Genomic DNA, 20,170 nt, shown 5'->3' with positions numbered 1-20,170 from the left:
TTAGAGCAGTGAGAGTTTTCTATTCCAAGCTGTGAGGTTTTTTATTACTTTTTTTAAAAATACATTTGAAAAATAAACATTTGCACAGCACAAAAATGTAGGTGAAAAACTTCCTTTGCTAATAACTTACTGTACCAGAAATAAAAACAACTTGTCAGGACAAGCAGCAAACATTCAGATATCTTTTAAATATATCTTTCTGTCAAAAACAAAGGGAAAGAAAAACAAATATTCTTAAGTTTATAATTAGACACTCCTGTTATAGGGTAACACTAACAAATGGAACCCCATGTGTTTTTATAGTGGGACATCTGATTAAATCATTGCACTATATGCTTAAAAACATTCATATGCTTATACATTTAAAACACTTAATATGACCATTTCACCTGGCGGCACAAAACAAAATAACTACAGTCTGCAAGGTGATTCCTCCACAACTGTCCAAACTCGCAAGACTGAAGACCAAGAGCTGCAACCCCGGTATTAATCAGGTAAACAACTTCAATGTTTCCAGAAATCATCTTAAATGGGGAGGGCTTACCTCAGAGGGTCATGCAAAAAGACAATCAATCCACACATATTTGAAAAATATTTATTTAGAAAGCTGCAGTGTGAAAGAAAAGGTTGATTCAAATGACAATAAATTAAACTCAAAACAAAATTAAAGGCAGCATTGATTAAAAAATAATAAAGTAATGTTGTTTATTTTTAAACAATATTAAAAATTCCCAATTGGTTTGGCTTTGACTTCCAAGCTTTATCCCCTTTGAGTTTCTAATGAAAAGTCTCAATCTACGTACCCACCGGGCATGTGATGCTCGTTCAAGAATGTGCTAAATGGACATTTTTGAATATGCTTTTAGCATTTGGTCTTCAGCCTGGACTTTTACTACCCGATAGCACATGTTCACACAGTTGGAAGAGCCTTGGTGCGAAATGTTGAAGCGGTGCAATCTTGCACCATACTTTTTCTTTCACAGCTCTATTCTGATAGATGAAAGACTTGCTGTCATAGAATTCTGGCCGGGCACAAATGGCAATTATTAATTTCTCCTCCATGATCAATTTTCAAACGGTTGGCACATCCAGGTTTCGGAAAGGATGCTACCCATAAGCCTCTACCAAATCTGAGTCCCGGATTGGTCAAAGTTCAACTGGTTTAACTTTCAACGTGCATTCAATAGCCGTCCATTTTGTACATAGAGCACAAAAATGGACTTAAAAACTTCCGTAGCGACGTGTGAATGCACAAATGCGTGTTTACATAGACTTTTTATAGGAAGTAGTCACTTGAACACACTTCTGAGCCCAGTGTGAACGTAGCATTAGTGCTCTGTTGGTGTTGTACAGTTTCAAGAATTCAGTGATCGGTGTAGTTAATCCATACAGTACACACATTGCTATGTTTGGTCTTGCAGTCTTGAGTGATTGTTGTATCTGCCAACTGCACTCCCAGGTACTTATGTACTCCCGTTAGCTTCTTTTGCAAGTAGGTGTGGATCATGTCAGGGCCTGGTACTGTCCAGTTCTTCATACAACAGACCTTTCTTGGAGATCTTGTTACACCAAGTCCTTATGTTCTGCTCTTAAATCCACTATCTACTGTTATTAGGTGACATTTTTCTTCCCTTACAAGCTTCTCTTTTATTATTTACTCTCCAGCTTTAATGGTTCTGTCTTCATGTTGTCACACAGCATTAAGAGTACATCTTTAATACTTCAGGGAAGAACATCTGGTTTATCCTACTCTATCTCTCCAGTGTTCCTATTCAAGAGGACAGTTAAGACTGCAAGTCACTAAACTCCAATGGCAGTTTCCTTTAGGCACAGACAGCTAGTTGTGTTAGGCTTTCTTCACACCAATAGTTCCGGTGACTGGCTGACTTCTCTGCATGTCGGCTAAATCTTTGTCTCTACCCTCTGTTTTCATTGAAGATTCTGCTTCTTATGTTTGGTGTCTATCTTATAACCTCAAGGATCAGCATTTCTATTGTGTATTTTAGCTCATTTTTCTCTGTGATGGTTGTCGTTGGGATTGTATGTTAGTCCTCTAGTAGTCTTTCATAAGGTACTTGTCCTAACCTTGGTGGTCAGCTAATGGGGTTCCTGGTTGGTTGTGATCTTCAATGGGAGCTATGTTTGACCTGTCTTGTCTCCACTTTATCAAAGTATTTATGTTGCATCTCTTCCGTCTCTTTTTGGGATGCTTCAGCGTAGTATAAGTTAGCAAATGTTGGAACAATAAGCTCCCGGTTTTATGCAACATTTCTAAAGATTTGGGGTTTTAAAGACTCCATAGTTCCTACATTCTCTGTATACAACCCTTTTCACTAGGGTTTTTGGTTTAGCCGCATTCAAATAGTTCCCGATTTACAACTCTTGTTCATAAAGGTCTTATTCTAATAGCCAAACAGTCACTTCCTAATCAAGATGGTATCTAGAAGCCTTGAAACTGTTTACCACATGAAAGCCTGAATGCCAAAATGTTCCAATAAGTCTTCAGTTTTGCAAGTTTGGACTGTGTGTGAGAATCCCTCTACTTCAGGGGTGGGCAAACTACGGCCCGCGGGCTGGATCCGGCCCGCCTCCATGTTTGGTCCAATCAATATCAGAGACCCGTGTTTCTTATTTTTATCTGGCCACACGATCAAAACCTGCATAGAACGTGACATTTTATTCCACCCTTCTGCAGTCTGTTCTCCAACCTGAAATCCTCTAAAATCCCTGTCAAACAGAACAGAAGACAGTCTTCCCTTTCAATTTTGCAGTTCATCTTTCCTGGTTTAGCTCATTCTTTTAGAGCGGTTATGCTGTTCTTTTTAAACAGCGCCCCCTGTTTTTTGTCCTGATTGGCTGGAGACCTTGTCAATCAATCTCCCCCGTGCCGTGTCTCCTGTACAGAAACGCGGAGCTCTTCAGATCTACAGAAATATTTGATAAAGATCAGATCGTTGTTTTCATTCTAAGATTCTGGACCTAATTTCTATGAAGGTTCGAGAATTTAAACAAGAGAGAAAAGGGAGAAAATGTTCACGTCTGTCTGAGAAAAGTGTATTTAGGCAGTGAGGAGTTTTACTGCCATGAACGTCTGTAATCTGACTCTGTGGATTTCACGATCACGGGTTATTTTTAGAAGATAACTCAATAAACGAGGGAACTCTGTACTGGTGAAAAGGTAATGCAGATATATGCTTCGCTGCAGCACATAGAAATGTGCTTTTTCATTATTACTGGATGAGAAACAGACGTGCAGGACACAGCGCAGCTGCTCAGTTTGAGCGCAAACTGTGAGACCTGTGAGGAACTGCAGTGCTCTAAGTCTCAGCGGGACGAAGACGGGAGAGGATCCATTATTTACTGGTTCTCTTTTAAATATATCAGTATATTTTTTCCTGACTTTTTGTCTTTGAAAATCAATTATTTGGTCATTTTCTTTATTTTATAAAAAGCTTTATTTATTTTATTAAAATGATCACGAATTAATAAAACTTTATTTTAGGGCTTTACAATAAAAGAAAGATAAAAGAAGTTTAAAAAAAAAAGAGTTCTTGTGGCCCTCACGAAAAAATATTTGGGGACCCGCTCTAGCATCCATGTGGTGTTTGAAGATTTGGTGTTTTTCATTCTTCCTATCATTCAAACACCACATGAACGCAGCATTTCTCTAAGCCATCCATCAAGCCATTGGTGCAATTGGCTCTAAATTGAGAACAAAAGTTTTAACCTAAAAACTCTAAAATATTCTGTTTTAAAATATAATTTTCAATCCAAATGTTTTCATCCAGATTCCATGGTATTTCTTTCTCACTCCACGCATCTGTTCCTGGTCCGGCCCTTCTATCTAGTTTTAGAACCCTATGTGGCCCCCGAGTCAAAACAACCCCTGCTCTACTTTCTGATTCATGGCTGCCATGTTGCCACTTTTAGGAAGCCGTTATTTTAACAAACTTCCGTTTGACATAGATGACCCGAGAAACCCCTGTAACAGACACACACCTCGGCACAACTGCAGACTACTACTGGTTACCAAGCATATGTTAAATTTAAGACATACTCAGGTGTCTAAGCATATGTTTTGAAAAAATCTTTAACATTATATCTTTTTAATATCTGCACCTACAAGATAACTCTGAACTTTATTTCTTTTTTCTGTCGAGCAAGTCCACAAGGGTCAAAATCTGACCCCTCAAACAAAAGTTAGAGTTCAAAGTGCAAACTTCAAAATAAAAGCTGAGAATATTTAGTTTTGCGAATAAATAATATGCAAGATATTCATGGAAAATCAGGATGTAAAATGCTCTGCTTGTATTGATCAAAAATGCTCGACTTTTAGTTTTCCTTTTAATCTGAAGGTTTTCCCATCTGTACATGTAAACAAACAGGGAACCATTACCAACGAAGTTGATGGGTTTGTTCCGTGCAAGCACACAAGGCGCTGTAAGTGCATTTTAAATGTGCGTGATTGATCCTTTGGCATTTCCCTGGTCTGTCCTTTCAGTCTTTGGCGGGCTCTGATGTTGTTCGCCTCCTCTCAACGTTATGAATTAAATTAATGAAGAACTCGTACCAAAAAAATGTAAAGCCTGTTGAGAGTGCAGCCTTTACAAGACTGGGAGAAAGACCTTTGAAGAAACCCCGAAAGCCCTCTTCTTTGGCTATCTGAAACATGCAGTCCATCAGACCACTGTACCGCCGAACCTGCGAGGGACAGGCAGAAATGAACGTCGACACTTTTCCTTTATCTGCTCCATTCATGTTAAACATGTTACAGAGAAACATACCTGCCCAAAGCGAGCTCTGGCAGCCTCAAAGCCTCCCACCTGTAGTCTTTTTTTGAACAAGTCAAAAGGGTATGTGATGGTTTTGCTGATCACACCAGCGCCACTGCCACACACCAGGCTTTTCAGACTTCCTTAGAGGCATATAAGAGTACAAACTCAGTTGCAGTGTTTTATACAAACACAGGCCCTCTTTTAGAAAAAATATGCTAATCAGATCTTCAATCTTGCTTACTACTAACAAAAACTGTTTAAAAAAATCATATTCTGAAGTTATTAAAGCATTCAGACCAAAGATTTTACTCCTCATGTACCTCCTGAATCTCCACCTTTGGATGGAGGACCTAGCCATTTCTTGGAGACGTTGTAGAAGAAGAACTGCAATCCTGCGTAAGGATATACGGCAACCAAAGTTGGAGATAATCCGCGAAAAAATGTCAGCGGCCCCTCTGTGCGCCACATGGTGCTTACAGCATGCCGCAGGTTCCTGTACACCTTAAAAAAATGGTTAAAATGTCCTGTTTTAGCTCATGAGGTGTCCACTCGTGACTATAATAATTAACGGTATTTGTATTTTATGCTGCGAGTTGCATCTGTTTAATTTAATCTCACTAATAACCTCAGTAGACCCCAACTGTTGATGACTAGGTGGGGGGTTGGCCTTGTCTAAACGGGTAAACTTGAAACATTTAGACAAACTGCAGCTACATAAATATGCCATATTATATTTGACATAAAAAGAATGAATAACTTTTTTCAAAAGAATCTTGAATACACACAAAATATATTATTGGACACCCAACTGTCCTCTTCCAATTTTACAATTAAATCACATTCTACTTAAAATACAAAATTCTGGAAACAAACAGAGTCTTGGCAGGCGAGTCTCTTACCTTTGGTTCTCCCTGAGAGGCAAAGCGCGTCCGCAGTGTGTCCAGAGGCTGGCAAACCACCGTGGCTGAGCAGGCTGCCAGACCGCCACAGAAAAAATGAACTCCTGCTGACTGGCTGTCATAAGGCGTCAACTTGTAGACCATTTTTGTTAGGACTTCAAAACTGGTAAACTGTAAAATTCAAATACATTCACATTTAAAAAGCAAAAAAAAAAAAAGTTGTCTACAGCCAGGTTACAAAGTTTACCTGGACAGCACCATAACAGATGGATAGGAGCTGTGCTGGAACGTGACCTTTCCAGAAGGCAGAGAGTCCTTCCTCTGAGTAAATGCAGCGAAAGGCCTGAAATAGTCCTGCATATTTCCCCTCCGGTCTGAGTGCAGACACACGCTCGATCTGTAGCTACAGAAAAGAAAAGAAAAGAAAAGAGTGCTAATTGGAATCAGAATTTAGACTTTTTTTTTCTTTGCCAAATGACATATAAGGATTGATATACACAATTCAGGTCCATTCTAGTTCAAAGCTTGAAAAACAAACAGAAAATAATGGGTTTATGCATTTGTTACTTCATATAAATGACAGCACTAATGACACCATCTACTGCACAATTACCTGAAATCGTATTTTTACCACGTCAAAGGGACTGATGAGAGCTCTGGTAACCATCCCAGCAGCCGAACCGGCCAACACGGCTTCTTTCGGGGAGATAGCAGCCTCCTTTGCTCCAGGGTCGAAACCCACCATGTCTGCACAACTTCAAACTAAAGCAGAAAGTAGGCGTTCTTTCAACTTTGTTAATTAAAAACTATGTTTTAAAAAAAGAAATCTTGTGGATATTAATGACACAATAATCACTATAATTTTATATATTGTTTTATATACACACACACCCACCCACACATAAATATAACTGTTGGTGAATCAACTTTCGTAACACATGTTGTAGTACATAGAGGACAGTCAACGCATACGTGGGGCTAGCTAGGCTAAAAACATAGCACTTATTGCTTCGTTTCCGTTACAAAAACAATATATAAATAATATGTAAATATAAAATATAATTTACCTTGTAAGACAACTCATGCATATATATGATTGCAGCTCTCCAACTGACCCATTACATAAAAGCACAATACTATTCCAACACTTCCGCAAACTCGGACAGCGCATGTGCCTAATACCATCAAAGATACCATACTGCAACAAGATGTCTCTCTATTTGCCCTAACCAGTTTAGCGCACAAACGGTTACGGATTAAATTCTAACGGTATAGAACGTGTTTTATATATCTTAATAAATGCATTCATTAAAACATATGGATAATAAGCTGTTTAGTCCGAATTTGTTTTTTTTTTGTTTTTTTCGGTAAATTAAAAAAAAGACAAACATCTTGACATCAACACTTCATCTTCGGAGGATAGTTTCGACGAGCGCTTGGCTGCCCTTACTTCAACATTATGACCATCATATATGAGTCAAATAGGTATATTTTCGCAACCTTTGGCATATCTTCACACTGTAAACGTAACAAAAATGTTGACTACTTACATTTTGTTAAAAGTTTCGCCCGTTTGTGTCTTTTCGCGGATGGATATTATGACGGCTAACAAACCTGATGCCTGACGTTTAGCTGTTTACGGCCGAAGCACACAAGCTAGCAAAGCAAACCGGTTTGTTAATTAGTTCAATTAGTGTTTGAACTGTTTTGTAGTAAATATCAATTTATAGGAAATGTGATTTTAAAAAAGGAGTTCTAAATTTAGTATGGTTACATTATTACATTAAAGAAATCCACGAATCTCAAATCTGAACGTGAAATAAATGTTTGTTTTGTTTTGGAAAACGGGTGCTTTGGTGTAGTTAGATGGTTTCTAGTTGACCCGAGTCTGGCGTAATCCCCTCTAACCCCAGTTGAATGGGCTGCAGGGAGCAGTCTGATGACTGCTGCATTTTTTGTCACAAGTCTCTGTATAGCTGATGTGTTCTCTGAAGCTCACTGATTTTAGCAATCAAGAATCTTGTATAATTGAAGAAAAAAAGCTTTGAGACCAGAAGACAGTTTGATTTCCACATGTGCTGGTCCCCAGATGAAACGGAAGCTCATCCAACTGTAATGGAAAACTCCACGGACGAATACAGATTCCAGTCATTTGACCCAGACACACAGATGTTACTGAAAACTGCCTTGAAAGGTCAACATTTTCCTTTAATATTCTGTAGGCTCTTTTTATGATTTAAAAATGTGTTTAGAAGACATTTTAATGTTATTTAATTAACTTTCAGATCCAAGTTCGGTGGATCTGGAGAAAGTGTCTAACATCATTGTAGATCAGTCTCTAAAGGATCAGGTGTTCAGCAAAGAGGCGGGCCGCATTTGCTACACTATTGTCCAGGTTAGTAATCATGGGGAAATACTTTAAAACTTGACTCAGAGCATCTCCTAATTTAAATATTTGGAAAAACCATATCATCTGATTAAGTCTCCAAGACTGCTTTTCACTATTTCATAAATCATCTCCCCTCTGCCACTGTTTGTCCTGGGATTTGTTTTTAATCTATGCTTTTATCACGCTCTGATTGATTCCTGATCACCACCTCAGGCTGAGGCCAAGCAAAGCGATGGAAATGTATTCAGGCGAAACCTGTTGAACCGACTGCAGCGGGAGTTCAAGGACCGCGAGGACATGCGGGCTCGCTCGATACACGAGTGGGTGTGCTATGTCACCTTTATCTGCAACATTTTTGACTACCTCAAGGTAAAAAGCACAGATGTTTTTTCTTTATTTCTTTCTGAAAGACTTTGACATTTATCTTTGCTGATCAAACTAAAGCAGAGGAAACATAGTGCAACACACATTCAGGATTGCCTCTGTCAGCCATTCTGAATGCATAACTCTTATCAAATATATCTTTATGTTTTTTCAAAACAAAATCGCTGCTCTATGACGGCATTGGATCTTTTTTTCTATTCTTTTTGCGTGTTAAATGTGATCAGGTATATTTCGGGTTCTTGGGTAGAAGTTTTTGATATTTTATTTTATTTCATTGCATTTTGTCACAGCTTTAACTTTTTCCCATCAGTTAATAATTAATTATATGTATTTATTAATGTTAGTTCCGGGTATCAATGCCGAAATGCTGTATCCAATCAGTTTTGATGCACAAGCTCTCGATTAGATTCGATTTTGATTCATTTTCCAACATTTTTATTTAAAAAAAATGTTTTTGTTAAAAAAACACATTTCATACAGTCATTTAAACTGAACAAAGGTGGACTTTTTATTGTTAAAATTCAAAATTCTTACTTTGAAAACCTAATGAAAGTAGACTTTACTTTAAAGGAAAATTGATTCAGACATTTGATGAATCAATATGGATTTTCTTTGTAAGATCAGTTTGCCATTGATTACTAAGTTTATTAAAGGCTGCCCTTATGTGTTGTGTGCCTGCATCCCTGTCAGGTGAACAACATGCCCATGGTGGCCCTGGTCCATCCGGTTTATGACTGTATGATGAGACTGGCACAGCCGGATGCCCTAAAGAACGAAGAGGAGGTGGGAATGTGCTAACGTGTTTGAGAAAAGTGTGGTAAAATCATTGTAGCTTCATAAGGTGGATGTCTTCCTCTCATCCTCTTCAGGTGGACTGTCTGGTTCTTCAGCTGCACCGGATTGGAGAGCAGCTGGAGAAGGCGAACAGCCAGCGGATGGACCAGCTGTTCTTTCTGCTCCGGGACGGATTCCTCCTCCAGGAAGGCCTTACTTCCATGACACGCCTGCTCCTCTTGGAAATCCTAGAGTTCAGGGCTGGAGGCTGGATGCTCAGCAGCACTGCCAACAAGTACTACTACAGCGAAATATCTGACTGACGGAGGTGCAAAGCATTAGACCTTCAAAATACATGAGAGCCCTCACTTCTTTTTAAACTGATGACAAAAAAAACAGCAGCTCTTCCAGGCAGTTAGAACAGCCTGACGAGAGAATCATTCATACAAAAGCTTAGTTTTGGGTGTGTTGTGCAGATTGACTGAGAAGTGGTGGCTGTGGATTGTGCAATAGTTCAGAAAGCTTTCAATTTTATGTTTCTAAATGACATATTTTTAAATTTGAAAGTCTTTTTCTTTATTTTAAGACCATGTTCATTCTAGCTGGAAAAGACATTCCAGTCTGATGCAAACCAAGATCTTTACTTTATGTTTAGTAGAAAATTACCTTTTCTATTTCAGTGTAACATGACAATTTAAAAAAAAAACACATTTTAGTTTACCTCCAGTTTTGCTGTTATATTCCACTTTCTGTTTTGTGTGACCATTTTTTTATAAATGAAATCAATTCAGGGTTGTTCTTTTAATATATCAAAAAGACCAAATGCTAATTATTTTTATCAGCTTTTTTTTACTAATTAGAAAACCTAAATAATAAATTAAATCTGCTCTATACATTACATAAATAGTGCAGAAAAATGACTGATTACTAAAAGGAGCTTCATTTCCAGAAGAAAATGCAGGGTTGAATGATATTGCTGAATGATAATAAAGGTTAATAATTGGCACCAAAAAATACTTAATAGAGAAATGATCAAATTTGACCATAAACATAGTGAAAAAAGCAGAATAACAAAGAGATATTTTCGTGAAAAATGCCAACGCCGGGTCTTGAACCAGCGAGCTTCTGCACCAAGCATTCCCCATGTATCTCAATGGATTCAAAGATCCTGGAATATCTTGATGATGTTCATGGATTTGAAGGACCGAAAGTCATAGCTGGAAAAAGCTGAACATTTTAATAGTTGAATGGTTAAAATAGCTGAAAAATTGTATGAGTTGAGTGGCAGAAAATGGCATAAGATCCTATAAGAAAGAAAGAGAAACAGAAAAACAATGGCTTGAATGCTTTATAGCATTCATAGTTGAATTAAAATAGTAACCCCCTGCAGAAGTGATCTGTGGTTCTTTGTAAATGGGCTTTTACATACCTAGTTTGATAAGGTTACTAGAAAAGTTTAGTCCTTAGAAATATTTTAGTTAAACTTAAATTTCTTTTAACAAGAAAAAGAAACTTTGGATCAAACTGACCTGGTCAGGAATTTTTAAGATTTTCCACATTCCTGCTGGATCCCAACCACTAGTGGGGTTCCTAAAAACTCTGATTTAAAGCTATTCTAACAGGCTCAACATTGAAAGTCTTATCGTTTTAAATCTATTGTGTAATTACAGTTCTTTAAAAATGTCAACAGACACCAGCTCATGTACCTCAGATTTATTATAATGTTACAACACTTTTACATTTGTTTTTATTGTTTGTACAGCAATTCCAAGGATTTTGTTTGAATAAATACTTTTTTTCCATTCTTACTATAATTAGCAGTTATTTTGTATTTATCAGCTGTTTATTCCTCACTGCATGTTTTCTGAATACAAAAAAGTGTTTAGTCATTTTCAGTATTTACAAAACAGCCATAAGTGCTCATTGAGCAGCAGGTTCCATCCTGAAGGGCCAGCGGCTACCACCAGCGGTAGTGGGCATAGGCTCGGTTGGCTTCGGCCATCTTGTGCAGCTCATGCCTCTTCTTGATAACATTGCCTTCCTTTTCAAAGGCGGCCAATAGTTCTTGGGAGAGTTTTTCATACATGTGGGTGCGCCTGTGTTTGTTTTCTCTGCACTCTGTGATCATCCATTTCATGGCGAGGAACCGGCGTCGGTTGTCTGTAAGCGGGATGGGCACCTAATAGCAATCAGAGACAAAAAAACAATTGTGTTCTTTAGTTTTTGGAGCCAAAAGAGGGTAAATCCTATTAAAACTGCCAAAATATTCTTTATTTTGAAAACTACAAATTATCTCGCTGTTGTTGTGACTGACCTGGTAGGACTTTCCACCTTTCTGTATGCTCGCCAGCCCAACAACAGGCTTACAGTTCTCCAGTGCTGTATGGAAGATGGTGTAGGGATTACATTCAATCTCCTCTTTCTTCCCTGCTGGAGATTTGTGATATTTTTCCACTTGTTTCCTTTTTATGTTTTCCAATGTCTAAGAGAAGACATAGAGGAAACAGACTTTGAAAAATTGATTCTGATTTAATCCTCCTGTTTGCTGACGTTTACCTGGGTGATGATCTCTCTGGCTAAAACCTTGTTCCCGTCCGTCATGATCATTCGGACAAATTTACTGCAGAAATGAAGCAAAAACTGAGTGCAATGTCCGCAATGACCGGGTTTAAGAACCTTTGGTTATCTTTACCTAATAAGTGGGTCATCAAAGACTGAGCTGGTGGTGCTGCAGGTCGCTGCTTTTATGGGTCGGAGCTCTTTGAGCTTGCGCTCCTCCTGCTCCTCAGTGCTCAGCTCTGCCTCAGGACGGCTGTATGCCTCCCTCCTCACCTCTGGCTCCAGGTAGTAAGGGTTATATCTGCTCCATCTAACCAGGACCACGCTGTCCAAGGATTACAAAGAGATCGTAAAGAAAATCATCAAACATTTAGTAGATAAGTCATGTTACTAACTGAGACAAATTTAGATACTTTCAAAATAGTTTTAAGACTATCATTAAAATACAAATACAAATAGGGAAAAGCTAATTAACATTTAGATGAATATATTTAGCTAATAAGGCATTGAAATTAGTATTTCGATCATTGTTTTCTAGTTTCTGAGCTGCTCTTTATGTTTACTCTAGCTCAGGTTAATAATTTAGATTTCTTTTTTCAACTTAAACAATGCTGTTTTAAAATCAAGTTTTCTTTAATTAATAGCTTGAGATGATTTTTTTGGATACAAGCGTGATGAGAAACTAATCGTCGACACGGTTAAACCTATTAAGTGACGCTTCAGATAGAAATGTATCATAACTTTCATGTGCTAAATATACAAAACGTACATGAAATGCTCACAATTATGTCCTAAACTGAGAAATTTCAGAAGAAACCGTTAAAATCACCTCGGTGTCCAAGGTTTAAGCAACCCTGCTACGGAGGCCGCCATGCTGAAAATGTGTTTCAGCGAGGACCCCAACATGGTAGCCTCGCAGATGCCTTTGAAAAAACAACAACAATGCTTGGTTTTAGATTCTCTTTATTTATTTATTAATTAATCGTCATATAAATTCGACGTATAGCTCTTTTTCAACCCGAAAAAAATACACATTATTAGGGAATGTTTAATGTTTAGTGTTTAATAGTCTCGCACTCGCAAGCAGATTGGTGACATCCCGCGATGTTTAAGTGCAATGGCGTACGAGGAAGGGGAGTCGCTTGAATCCTGGCTCAGTGAGTGATTAATCTCGTTATATGCATAATCTGATTTGTATATTCAGCGATTAATTTTATTCTTTGGAGCTGGAAGGAAACGGCAGTCAGTCCGGAAGCTGTCAGTCCCTTTTCTTTGTAGACAGGGTGCAAACATTCAAGCTGCGCGACTGTCCGTCTGCCTGCATCATCAGATGGGTGGAGAAGTCAATCCGCAGTGACAGCTCAGTGTGTGCACTGATTGAACAGATTATTGTCCTTAAATGGTGTTTAGTGCCGCGTTCAGGTGCCCACATTTCAATGAGAGACAAAAGCAATCATAAAAATGCAAAATATAAAGAACTAGTGCAGTCTTGATCACAATTGTTCACAATTAGACATAAATCAGTTAAGTAGTAGTAACTATTTTATCCCAGTTTAATTGCAATTTGTGAGCTATAATAAATGTAATTAAAAAGGGGAGTGGTACACTTTTTATTGATATTGTTTATAAGTGCTGTGGCTTCCATCTTTTTTTAAATTAATTTAAAATATAAAAAGTTATTATTATTTGATAATAAAACCTATTTTTTTTAATATTTTCTCATCAGGGTATGGTATCATTGCTAAAATACAGATTAGATTTTGATTCACTAGATCACTATGTGGCTGAATGGTTAAATAAAAATCGATTCAGTTTTCATATTTTTATTCTTAAACCAATTTGGTTTGTTAATGAAAAGCTTAGACTTTTTCTGTGTGTGTGTGAATATTTTCACTTCCAGTATAACAGCACACACTTCTCTTTATTTAAAATCTAAATAAATAATTAATTTTTTCTTTATTTAGACAAATGACTAAGCATGGGTCATTACAAACAAATTTTCTTTGCAAAAGTAAATATTGTTTTGTTTTTTTAAGTTATTTCATGAAACCATTTTATCTTTTTTTAAATGAATTCATTAAGAAATTAACTGTATACTTCAGTGGAACACATAATAGCAAATATAACCTTGTAGCACTTAAAAAATGATAAATGGGGTCATACTTGTATAGCACTTGAAGAGGTTTAATTCCACTTTTTCCTCTGATACTTCTGCATTTTCTATTAATCGGTGCAACCGTCCATTTTTCTATCAACAAACTGTGCTTCACTTTTTCTTTTTGTTACTAAAACTAGACTTTTAAAACAACATTCGAGTGGACCTAAACAAATAGGTCTTTTTAGTTGATCTAATTATTTTTTAATAAAAAGACAACACCAATAAAAATAGCTGAAACAAAACTATCAAAAGCCTATTTTTGGACATAACGACTCCCTTATAATTTGGAATGTTACCTCAAATCAATGGATTAATGATTCCTTTTTTTTTTGCAACTTTTTTATTTGTAGCTGTTAACAGTTTTTAAAAATACTTTAATTTTAATTTGACTTTAAAAAAATGTGTGATGCTGAATGTGTTGCTCAGTTTCATTTAGGTCAATATAGTTGTACTCCACCTACAGATAAAGCCACACATCCAACTAACAGACAAGAGGACTGGGAGTACATCATTGGCTTCTGTGATCAGGTTAACAGGGAGTTGGAAGGGTAAGCTGGTTGCACGTTACTCACTTCAACTGAAGATGTGCTATTTTTCATTTGGGTTTCTTTGTTTTAGCCCTCAGATTGCGGTGCCTCTGCTTTTGCACAAAATCTGTTCACAAGAATGGGAGGCTCTTCAGGCTCTGACTGTAGGAAGCAGCTGTCATCAAGCTCATTTTTGCCCCAAGCTGACCCAACCATCGATGCAAATAATGTGTTATGTGCAGGTACTGGAGGCCTGCATGAAGAACTGCGGGAAGAGGTTTCACCGTGAAATTGGAAGGTATCGGTATTTAAATGAGCTGGTAAAACTGGTTTCTCCAATGGTGAGCTTCCCTCAACTAAATCGAGAACTTTTGTGTTGATAAAAGGAACAGCGGTTGAATATTTAGTGTCCTGTTCATTTGATGTCTGCAGTATGTGGGTGCCAGTACTCCAGAGAAGGTGAAGAAGAGGATTATAGAAATGCTGTGCAGCTGGAGAGTTGCTTTTCCCAACGAAACCAAGATCAATGATGCCTACACGGCACTCAAGAAACAAGGTGTATTTTTTTATTTCAAGTTATCTGATCGCAAATGATAAATGAAGCCCCTACTTTACAGATGATTGATTCTTCTGCACTCTTTATCAGGCCTGGTGACCCATGAGCCGGAGCTTCCGGTAGACAAGACTCTGATTCCTTCTCCTCCAACACGACCGAAGCACCCGGTCTTTGACAATGAAGACATGGGCAAGGTGAGGGATGAAATGTTTTAATAAACTTTTGTATTTATCTACAACAAGTTCGGCTGATCCAACAGATTGTTTCTTCTGTTGTTTTGCAGCTGCTGGCTGAGCTCCTTCGAAGTAAAAACCCAGAAGATCTTCAGGAGGCCAACAGGTTAATCAAAAACATGGTGAAGGAGGTGAGGCATACTGGCATACTGACACTGCATTGGTCCCGGGCTCCCCGTTTGGGCCAATCGCGGCCCTCTTTGTGACGATTGTGTCATCACCAGGACGAGGTTCGGGTGCAGAAGGTCACAAAGCGTATGCACACTTTGGAGGAGGTGAACATCAATGTCAAGTTGCTGACGGAGATGCTGTCCCATTATGATAAAGACAACTCCAGTGACTCGGACAAAGAGATCATAAAGGTTTGTAGTCGATGACACGAGTGCACCATTAAAGAACTAACCATTCTTACCTTTAAACCTGGTTCAGGAAAAACTTTAAACAGGGATTTGAAAATCATTTTAGGCGGGAAAAACATGTATAATCATCTGAGACTGAGACAAGAACAGCATAGAAGCAAACAAATAAATGTATTTGTCAAGAATAGAAACATTTTAAGAAAAAACAAACCTAAATATTCCATGTTTTTGTTGTTTTGCTTCATTTTATATTAACATTTTACACTTAATAAATCAAACAAAAGGAGGTATAACACCATTTTTAAAATCACATCCATTTGTGGGACTCACTTAATTAACAGCTTTTTTTTTTACTTTCACCATCTCTTGATGTTTGCAGAGGCAGGACTCACACTGAGCTGCAGTTTCTCTGAACAGCCCGTTCTTTCTTTTTCCGCAGGAGCTCTACGAGCGATGTGACAAGCAGAGACGTGCCGCTTTCAAGATGGCCACCGAGGCTGAGGACCATGACACCAGTTTAGGTTTGCCAGATCATCTTCAAAACCCTTTTCTCCTTTCTGTTCCCGTTGTCATGTTATAGTCTGTGTCCACCGCCCTTGTCAGGTGACATTCTCCAGGCGAGCGATGACCTCTCCAGAGTCATCAACTCCTATAAGAAGATTGTTGAGGGACAGGTGATCAACGGCGAGAGTGATGAGCCTCAAACTGCAGCTCCTTCGAGTGAGATGTGTTGGAATCAGTTTATGTCTTTGTTTTTCTCACTTTTTTGTTGCTGCAGGTGGGTTTCATCAGTTTTTCTCTCATTTAGCAGAGACCACAGACACACTGGTTGACCTCGGCGGCCTCGATGCTCAAAGCTCTCCACACCCCCCTCCCTTGCAGACATGCCCATACATCGCCGACCCCGCCGTTTCTGCAATCCCGATGTTGCCTCCTCCCCCCAAACGGGCCGCCGGCTCCCTCAGCAGTCAGAGCAGCAGCCCGAGTCACCCGTCTACAGACAAGACCTCCACCGTACTCTCCCTGCTTGACGATGAGCTGCTGTCTCTTGGTAGAGTTTCAGGCTCTTTTTTTTTGTTTGTTTTGTTTTTTGGTTAACGCGCATGCTGGGCCACTCAAACACTTAGGTGTGCTACAATCTTCACCGGGTTTTAAAAGCACATTTGGCTTAAAGATTTTCTAGTTTTCCTGACAGCTTTAAAGCACAATATTAGAGTTTTCAGACCTGCAGCTTTGAACTCGCTTTTTTCCTATTTAACTGGCTTCTTTCATTTTCCAGGACTGAATGACCCCCCTACCTCTGTAAGCAGCCAAGCAAAGCCCAGTTTGGGGGAAATCTCCAGTCAGTGGTCTTCCTTGCAGGTACTTAAAGTATAATTAGGAGAATATAGGTCTGCGAGCGCAGGCTCCTCAAAAGTCATTAAATTTAAAATCTACACTCATTACCAGAAAAAAGTCTTGAATCTGCGTTAAATTACGTCGTAAATTATTACTTAATTACTTGTTGGCTGCATTGTGTTAAAGATCCACTTTTGATCTAGTTTAAAGATGTTCCCAGTGGTCTTTTAATTATGATTATGCAGTTTTTAGCAAAAAAAAAAAACGTTGTCATTTTCTAGGACATGGTTTCTGCAGAGCAGAGTGTGAGTGGGACTGCTGGTGCAGAGTAAGCCCACCCCCACTTTCCATCACCTATTTGTTTATATGTGCTCTCCTGCTAGCTTTCAGCCCCTCATACCTCCAACCTAACATTACCGGCGCAACAAAAATGGCGAGCAGTATCGGAGCTATCCAGATGTACAGTTTAGAGCCAGATGTCAGCTCAGGTGAGGAAAACAAAGACGTCCACGGATCTATTTATCTATAAGTGGATGCATCAGAATGGAGCGGAGCAGAGAGCTTGAGGATACATAACAAATAGCAAAGACTTTCTTTTTCCAACTGCATTTTTTGTCTGCTCCTGATTCCCAATGATTAGAATCAAGAAACACTCAGAAATGCAATTTTGAGCTGAATTTTCTTTACAAACTCTTAAATGTAACTTTTAGGAGCCCCAGTCCGTTTGTTCGAGCAGAGGATAACTTGTCCTGTCTTTGCAGGCCCCTACAGCAGGTCTGGATATGTTTGGCAGTGTGGCATGTTCAGGTCCCGTGCCTCCAGTGGAACCAGCTGTCACGCAGAGTCCACAGAACCTTCAGAATCTGGCTATGATGGGCTTTACTGATCAGCAAAGGTGCAGAGAATCTAGAGTTAATGCCTTATGTGAGGGGAATAAAATAAACAAAGGAATCCAAGATATTTTATCTTTTAATTATCAACCAGTCACATCCATTCCTTAAGTTTCAACCATCAAAAATGTGAAAAAACTGTAGTGGATTCTGCTTTTATGACATTAATAAGATTTTGACACATTTTTTAGCTATAAATTCCCTGCATGACAGCTGTTAAGTTGCAGCTTTTTTTATTAAATGAGGAAAATTACTTAATTGTGTTTTATATTTTATAAATGAATTAAGTCCAAGTTTAAACACGTGTATTTATTTATGTCTACAAATCTTATTTAAGAGATTTTCTTCTCTGAAATCAATTACTTTTGTCACTTTGCCAAATTTAAAGGCTTTTTTTTTAATGCATCTTAGTCAATCTGATCTCAGAATTTCATTGATGTGTATTTTGTTTAGATTGTTCAGCCAGATCACAGCAGCAGGAAGCATTTTTGGGATAACAGCAGCACCGGCGCCTGCCTTCATGCCTGTGCACAGCGCCAATCCTGCAGCTTCCCTTTTTCACAGCTCAATGCCAAGCTCCCCTGCCTTGTCCCGCTCTCAGAATCAGACCGTGGCTCCAGGCAGTCCTGTGTTCTGCTCCCTGTCCCCTTGCCACCCACCCCTCCAGGGCAGTTCAGGCAGAGGTGCAGACATTTCTCTCAGCAACGTCCACGTTCCTTTGGAGGCCATCAAACCCAGTGAGAACAACAAAGATGCCAAGCATAGAAGTATATCATTTCTTAAGCCTAATTGTTAATTTTTGTCTGCTTTTAGGTAAAGTCTTACCTGTTACTGCCTATGATAAAGATGGGGTTCGTGTGCTCATCAACTTTGCGTCAGATTCTCCTCCTGGGAGGCCTGACGTGTTGGTGATGGTGGTGTCCATGCTCAACACAGCACCCATGCCTGTTCACAATGTTGTCCTGCAAGCTGCTGTGCCAAAGGTGATGAGAGAATCAACTAGAGCCTCAGAAACCTTCAACAACTCACACTGTGTCTGTTTTAATCTTCTGCTAGTCAATGAAGGTAAAGCTGCAGCCTCCATCGGGAGCTGAACTGGCCCCTTTCAACCCCATCCTGCCTCCCGCCTCCATCACTCAGATCATGCTGCTGGCCAACCCAGCAAAGGTGGGTAACACAAAGAGGAAGCCGTGACCAAAGGCAAACTTTCATCCTATAGAAACAAGAGTTTCTGTCCCCACAGGAAAAGGTGCGCCTGCGCTACAAGCTGTCTTTCACACTTGGAGAGCGTCTGTACTACGAAGTAGGAGAGGTGAACCATTTCCCCCCACCAGAAACATGGGGACACCTATAGCAGAGTGGTGCTGTGAATAATCCACACTCATTGAAAGGGTGTTTGTGGGCTCCCTTCATTCCAGACAAAGATGAAAAGATGTCCATTTTTTAGCTTTACATTTCTAATATGTGTTCATTTTTTCTCAGTGTTATTAGCACTGTGGGGTTAAAAGAATCCTTTGTGCAGTTATAAAACTAAATAAAAATGCTAAAATCCAGAAACTTCTAAAAGAGGTTTTCCAGAGATAAATCTGAGCCTTGAATGCATCTGAAAGCAGAGTTTGAAGACTGTCAGACTGAAAGTTTAGAACCAATGTTTGCAATATTTTTTCCTGTAAAATGTTTACATACCTGTAGACATGTGAAAGTTCTTAAAAGTACAAATAATGTGTCATATTGTTTCAGGAAAATATTCAACCAGAATGCATTTCTTTCTAGATTCTCCAGGGTTCAACTAGCTGTTGTTGCTAGCTCAATGAATTCACTGCTTCAGATTGAGCCATTTAAACTCAGTTGTTTGTTTTTTTTAAATATTTTTATTTTATGAAATGTGAGGGGAAAGTGATTTCATTTGTTAGAGCCTTAGCCTGGAATGAAAGCACTGATTTTCCTCCCATTGTTGGTATATGTTCAGGTATATGTTCATGTGCGTTTTTAAATCACTGAATTTTGGTTTGCTCTGTTTTTTGGCAGTTTGAAAGGTTTTATTTTGAGACTGAAATATTTTACTGTGCAGTTTGGCAGTGAATGCATCTTGTAACATGAGCAGAATTTGTCCAACACACGTTTTCTTAGGATATCAAAATGTGAGAGCAAAAGGGTATCGAGTCATGTTGGAGCGGATGTACAGAAGTGTGTTTGATGTAAATATTGTGAGATGTGTCTGTTTACTGTAAATTATGGAAATGTAATGTGCCATCTGTCTGCTGCTTGAAAATAAAAGAGTATTGATGTTTGATATTCCCCTTTTGAAGTACATCATTATGAATAAAAA

At 38.7% G+C, this 20,170-nt stretch overlaps 4 protein-coding genes across 9 annotated transcripts; 2 read left to right on the top strand and 2 right to left on the bottom strand.

Annotated features, from left to right (window-relative positions):
- Window positions 1-7,365, bottom strand: slc25a19 (solute carrier family 25 member 19). Of its 2 annotated transcripts, none has more exons than XM_011478251.4 (7): window positions 7,225-7,365; window positions 6,288-6,436; window positions 5,922-6,077; window positions 5,675-5,845; window positions 5,096-5,276; window positions 4,785-4,915; window positions 1-4,701 (listed from the first exon to the last, which is right to left on the bottom strand). In XM_011478251.4, the coding sequence occupies exons 2-7, from the start codon at window positions 6,417-6,419 to the stop codon at window positions 4,498-4,500; spliced, it is 975 nt and encodes a 324-aa protein (XP_011476553.1). In that variant the 5' UTR covers window positions 6,420-6,436; window positions 7,225-7,365; the 3' UTR covers window positions 1-4,497. The 2 variants fall into 2 exon arrangements, with proteins under 2 accessions (XP_011476553.1, XP_004071531.1); XM_004071483.5 differs by lacking the exon at window positions 7,225-7,365 and adding an exon at window positions 6,742-6,917.
- mif4gdb (MIF4G domain containing b) lies at window positions 6,872-11,029 on the top strand. 2 transcript variants are annotated; one of them, XM_004071482.5, is made up of 6 exons: window positions 6,872-7,159; window positions 7,764-7,868; window positions 7,960-8,069; window positions 8,277-8,432; window positions 9,138-9,230; window positions 9,317-11,029. In XM_004071482.5, exons 1-6 carry the CDS (start codon window positions 7,147-7,149, stop codon window positions 9,542-9,544), a joined length of 705 nt encoding a protein of 234 aa, XP_004071530.1. In that variant the 5' UTR covers window positions 6,872-7,146; the 3' UTR covers window positions 9,545-11,029. The 2 variants fall into 2 exon arrangements, with proteins under 2 accessions (XP_004071530.1, XP_078807697.1); XM_078951571.1 differs by lacking the exon at window positions 6,872-7,159 and adding an exon at window positions 7,207-7,346.
- mrps7 (mitochondrial ribosomal protein S7) lies at window positions 10,920-12,702 on the bottom strand. The gene is made up of 5 exons (XM_004071484.5): window positions 12,610-12,702; window positions 11,914-12,105; window positions 11,778-11,841; window positions 11,536-11,703; window positions 10,920-11,400 (listed from the first exon to the last, which is right to left on the bottom strand). Exons 1-5 carry the CDS (start codon window positions 12,684-12,686, stop codon window positions 11,179-11,181), a joined length of 723 nt encoding a protein of 240 aa, XP_004071532.2. The 5' UTR covers window positions 12,687-12,702; the 3' UTR covers window positions 10,920-11,178.
- Window positions 12,675-20,134, top strand: gga3b (golgi associated, gamma adaptin ear containing, ARF binding protein 3b). 4 transcript variants are annotated; one of them, XM_011478254.3, is made up of 17 exons: window positions 12,675-12,937; window positions 14,402-14,486; window positions 14,557-14,629; window positions 14,708-14,806; window positions 14,898-15,021; window positions 15,112-15,215; window positions 15,305-15,385; window positions 15,479-15,616; window positions 16,053-16,134; window positions 16,217-16,333; window positions 16,425-16,664; window positions 16,893-16,975; window positions 17,713-17,846; window positions 18,295-18,578; window positions 18,655-18,824; window positions 18,898-19,008; window positions 19,085-20,134. In XM_011478254.3, exons 1-17 carry the CDS (start codon window positions 12,898-12,900, stop codon window positions 19,193-19,195), a joined length of 2,076 nt encoding a protein of 691 aa, XP_011476556.1. In that variant the 5' UTR covers window positions 12,675-12,897; the 3' UTR covers window positions 19,196-20,134. The 4 variants fall into 4 exon arrangements, with proteins under 4 accessions (XP_011476556.1, XP_011476554.1, XP_078807690.1 ...); XM_011478252.3 differs by having other exon boundaries at window positions 16,422-16,664; XM_078951564.1 differs by having other exon boundaries at window positions 12,778-12,937; window positions 14,557-14,806.
- Window positions 20,135-20,170: the final 36 nt, after the last annotated feature.

Source organism: Oryzias latipes, chromosome 8 (genome assembly GCF_053564925.1).
Source record: "Oryzias latipes strain Hd-rR chromosome 8, Olatipes_Hd-rR_3.1".
In the NCBI taxonomy this organism is placed as follows: domain Eukaryota; kingdom Metazoa; phylum Chordata; class Actinopteri; order Beloniformes; family Adrianichthyidae; genus Oryzias; species Oryzias latipes.
Note: the sequence above shows the minus strand (reverse complement) of the source record. Positions and strands in the feature narration are given on the sequence as shown.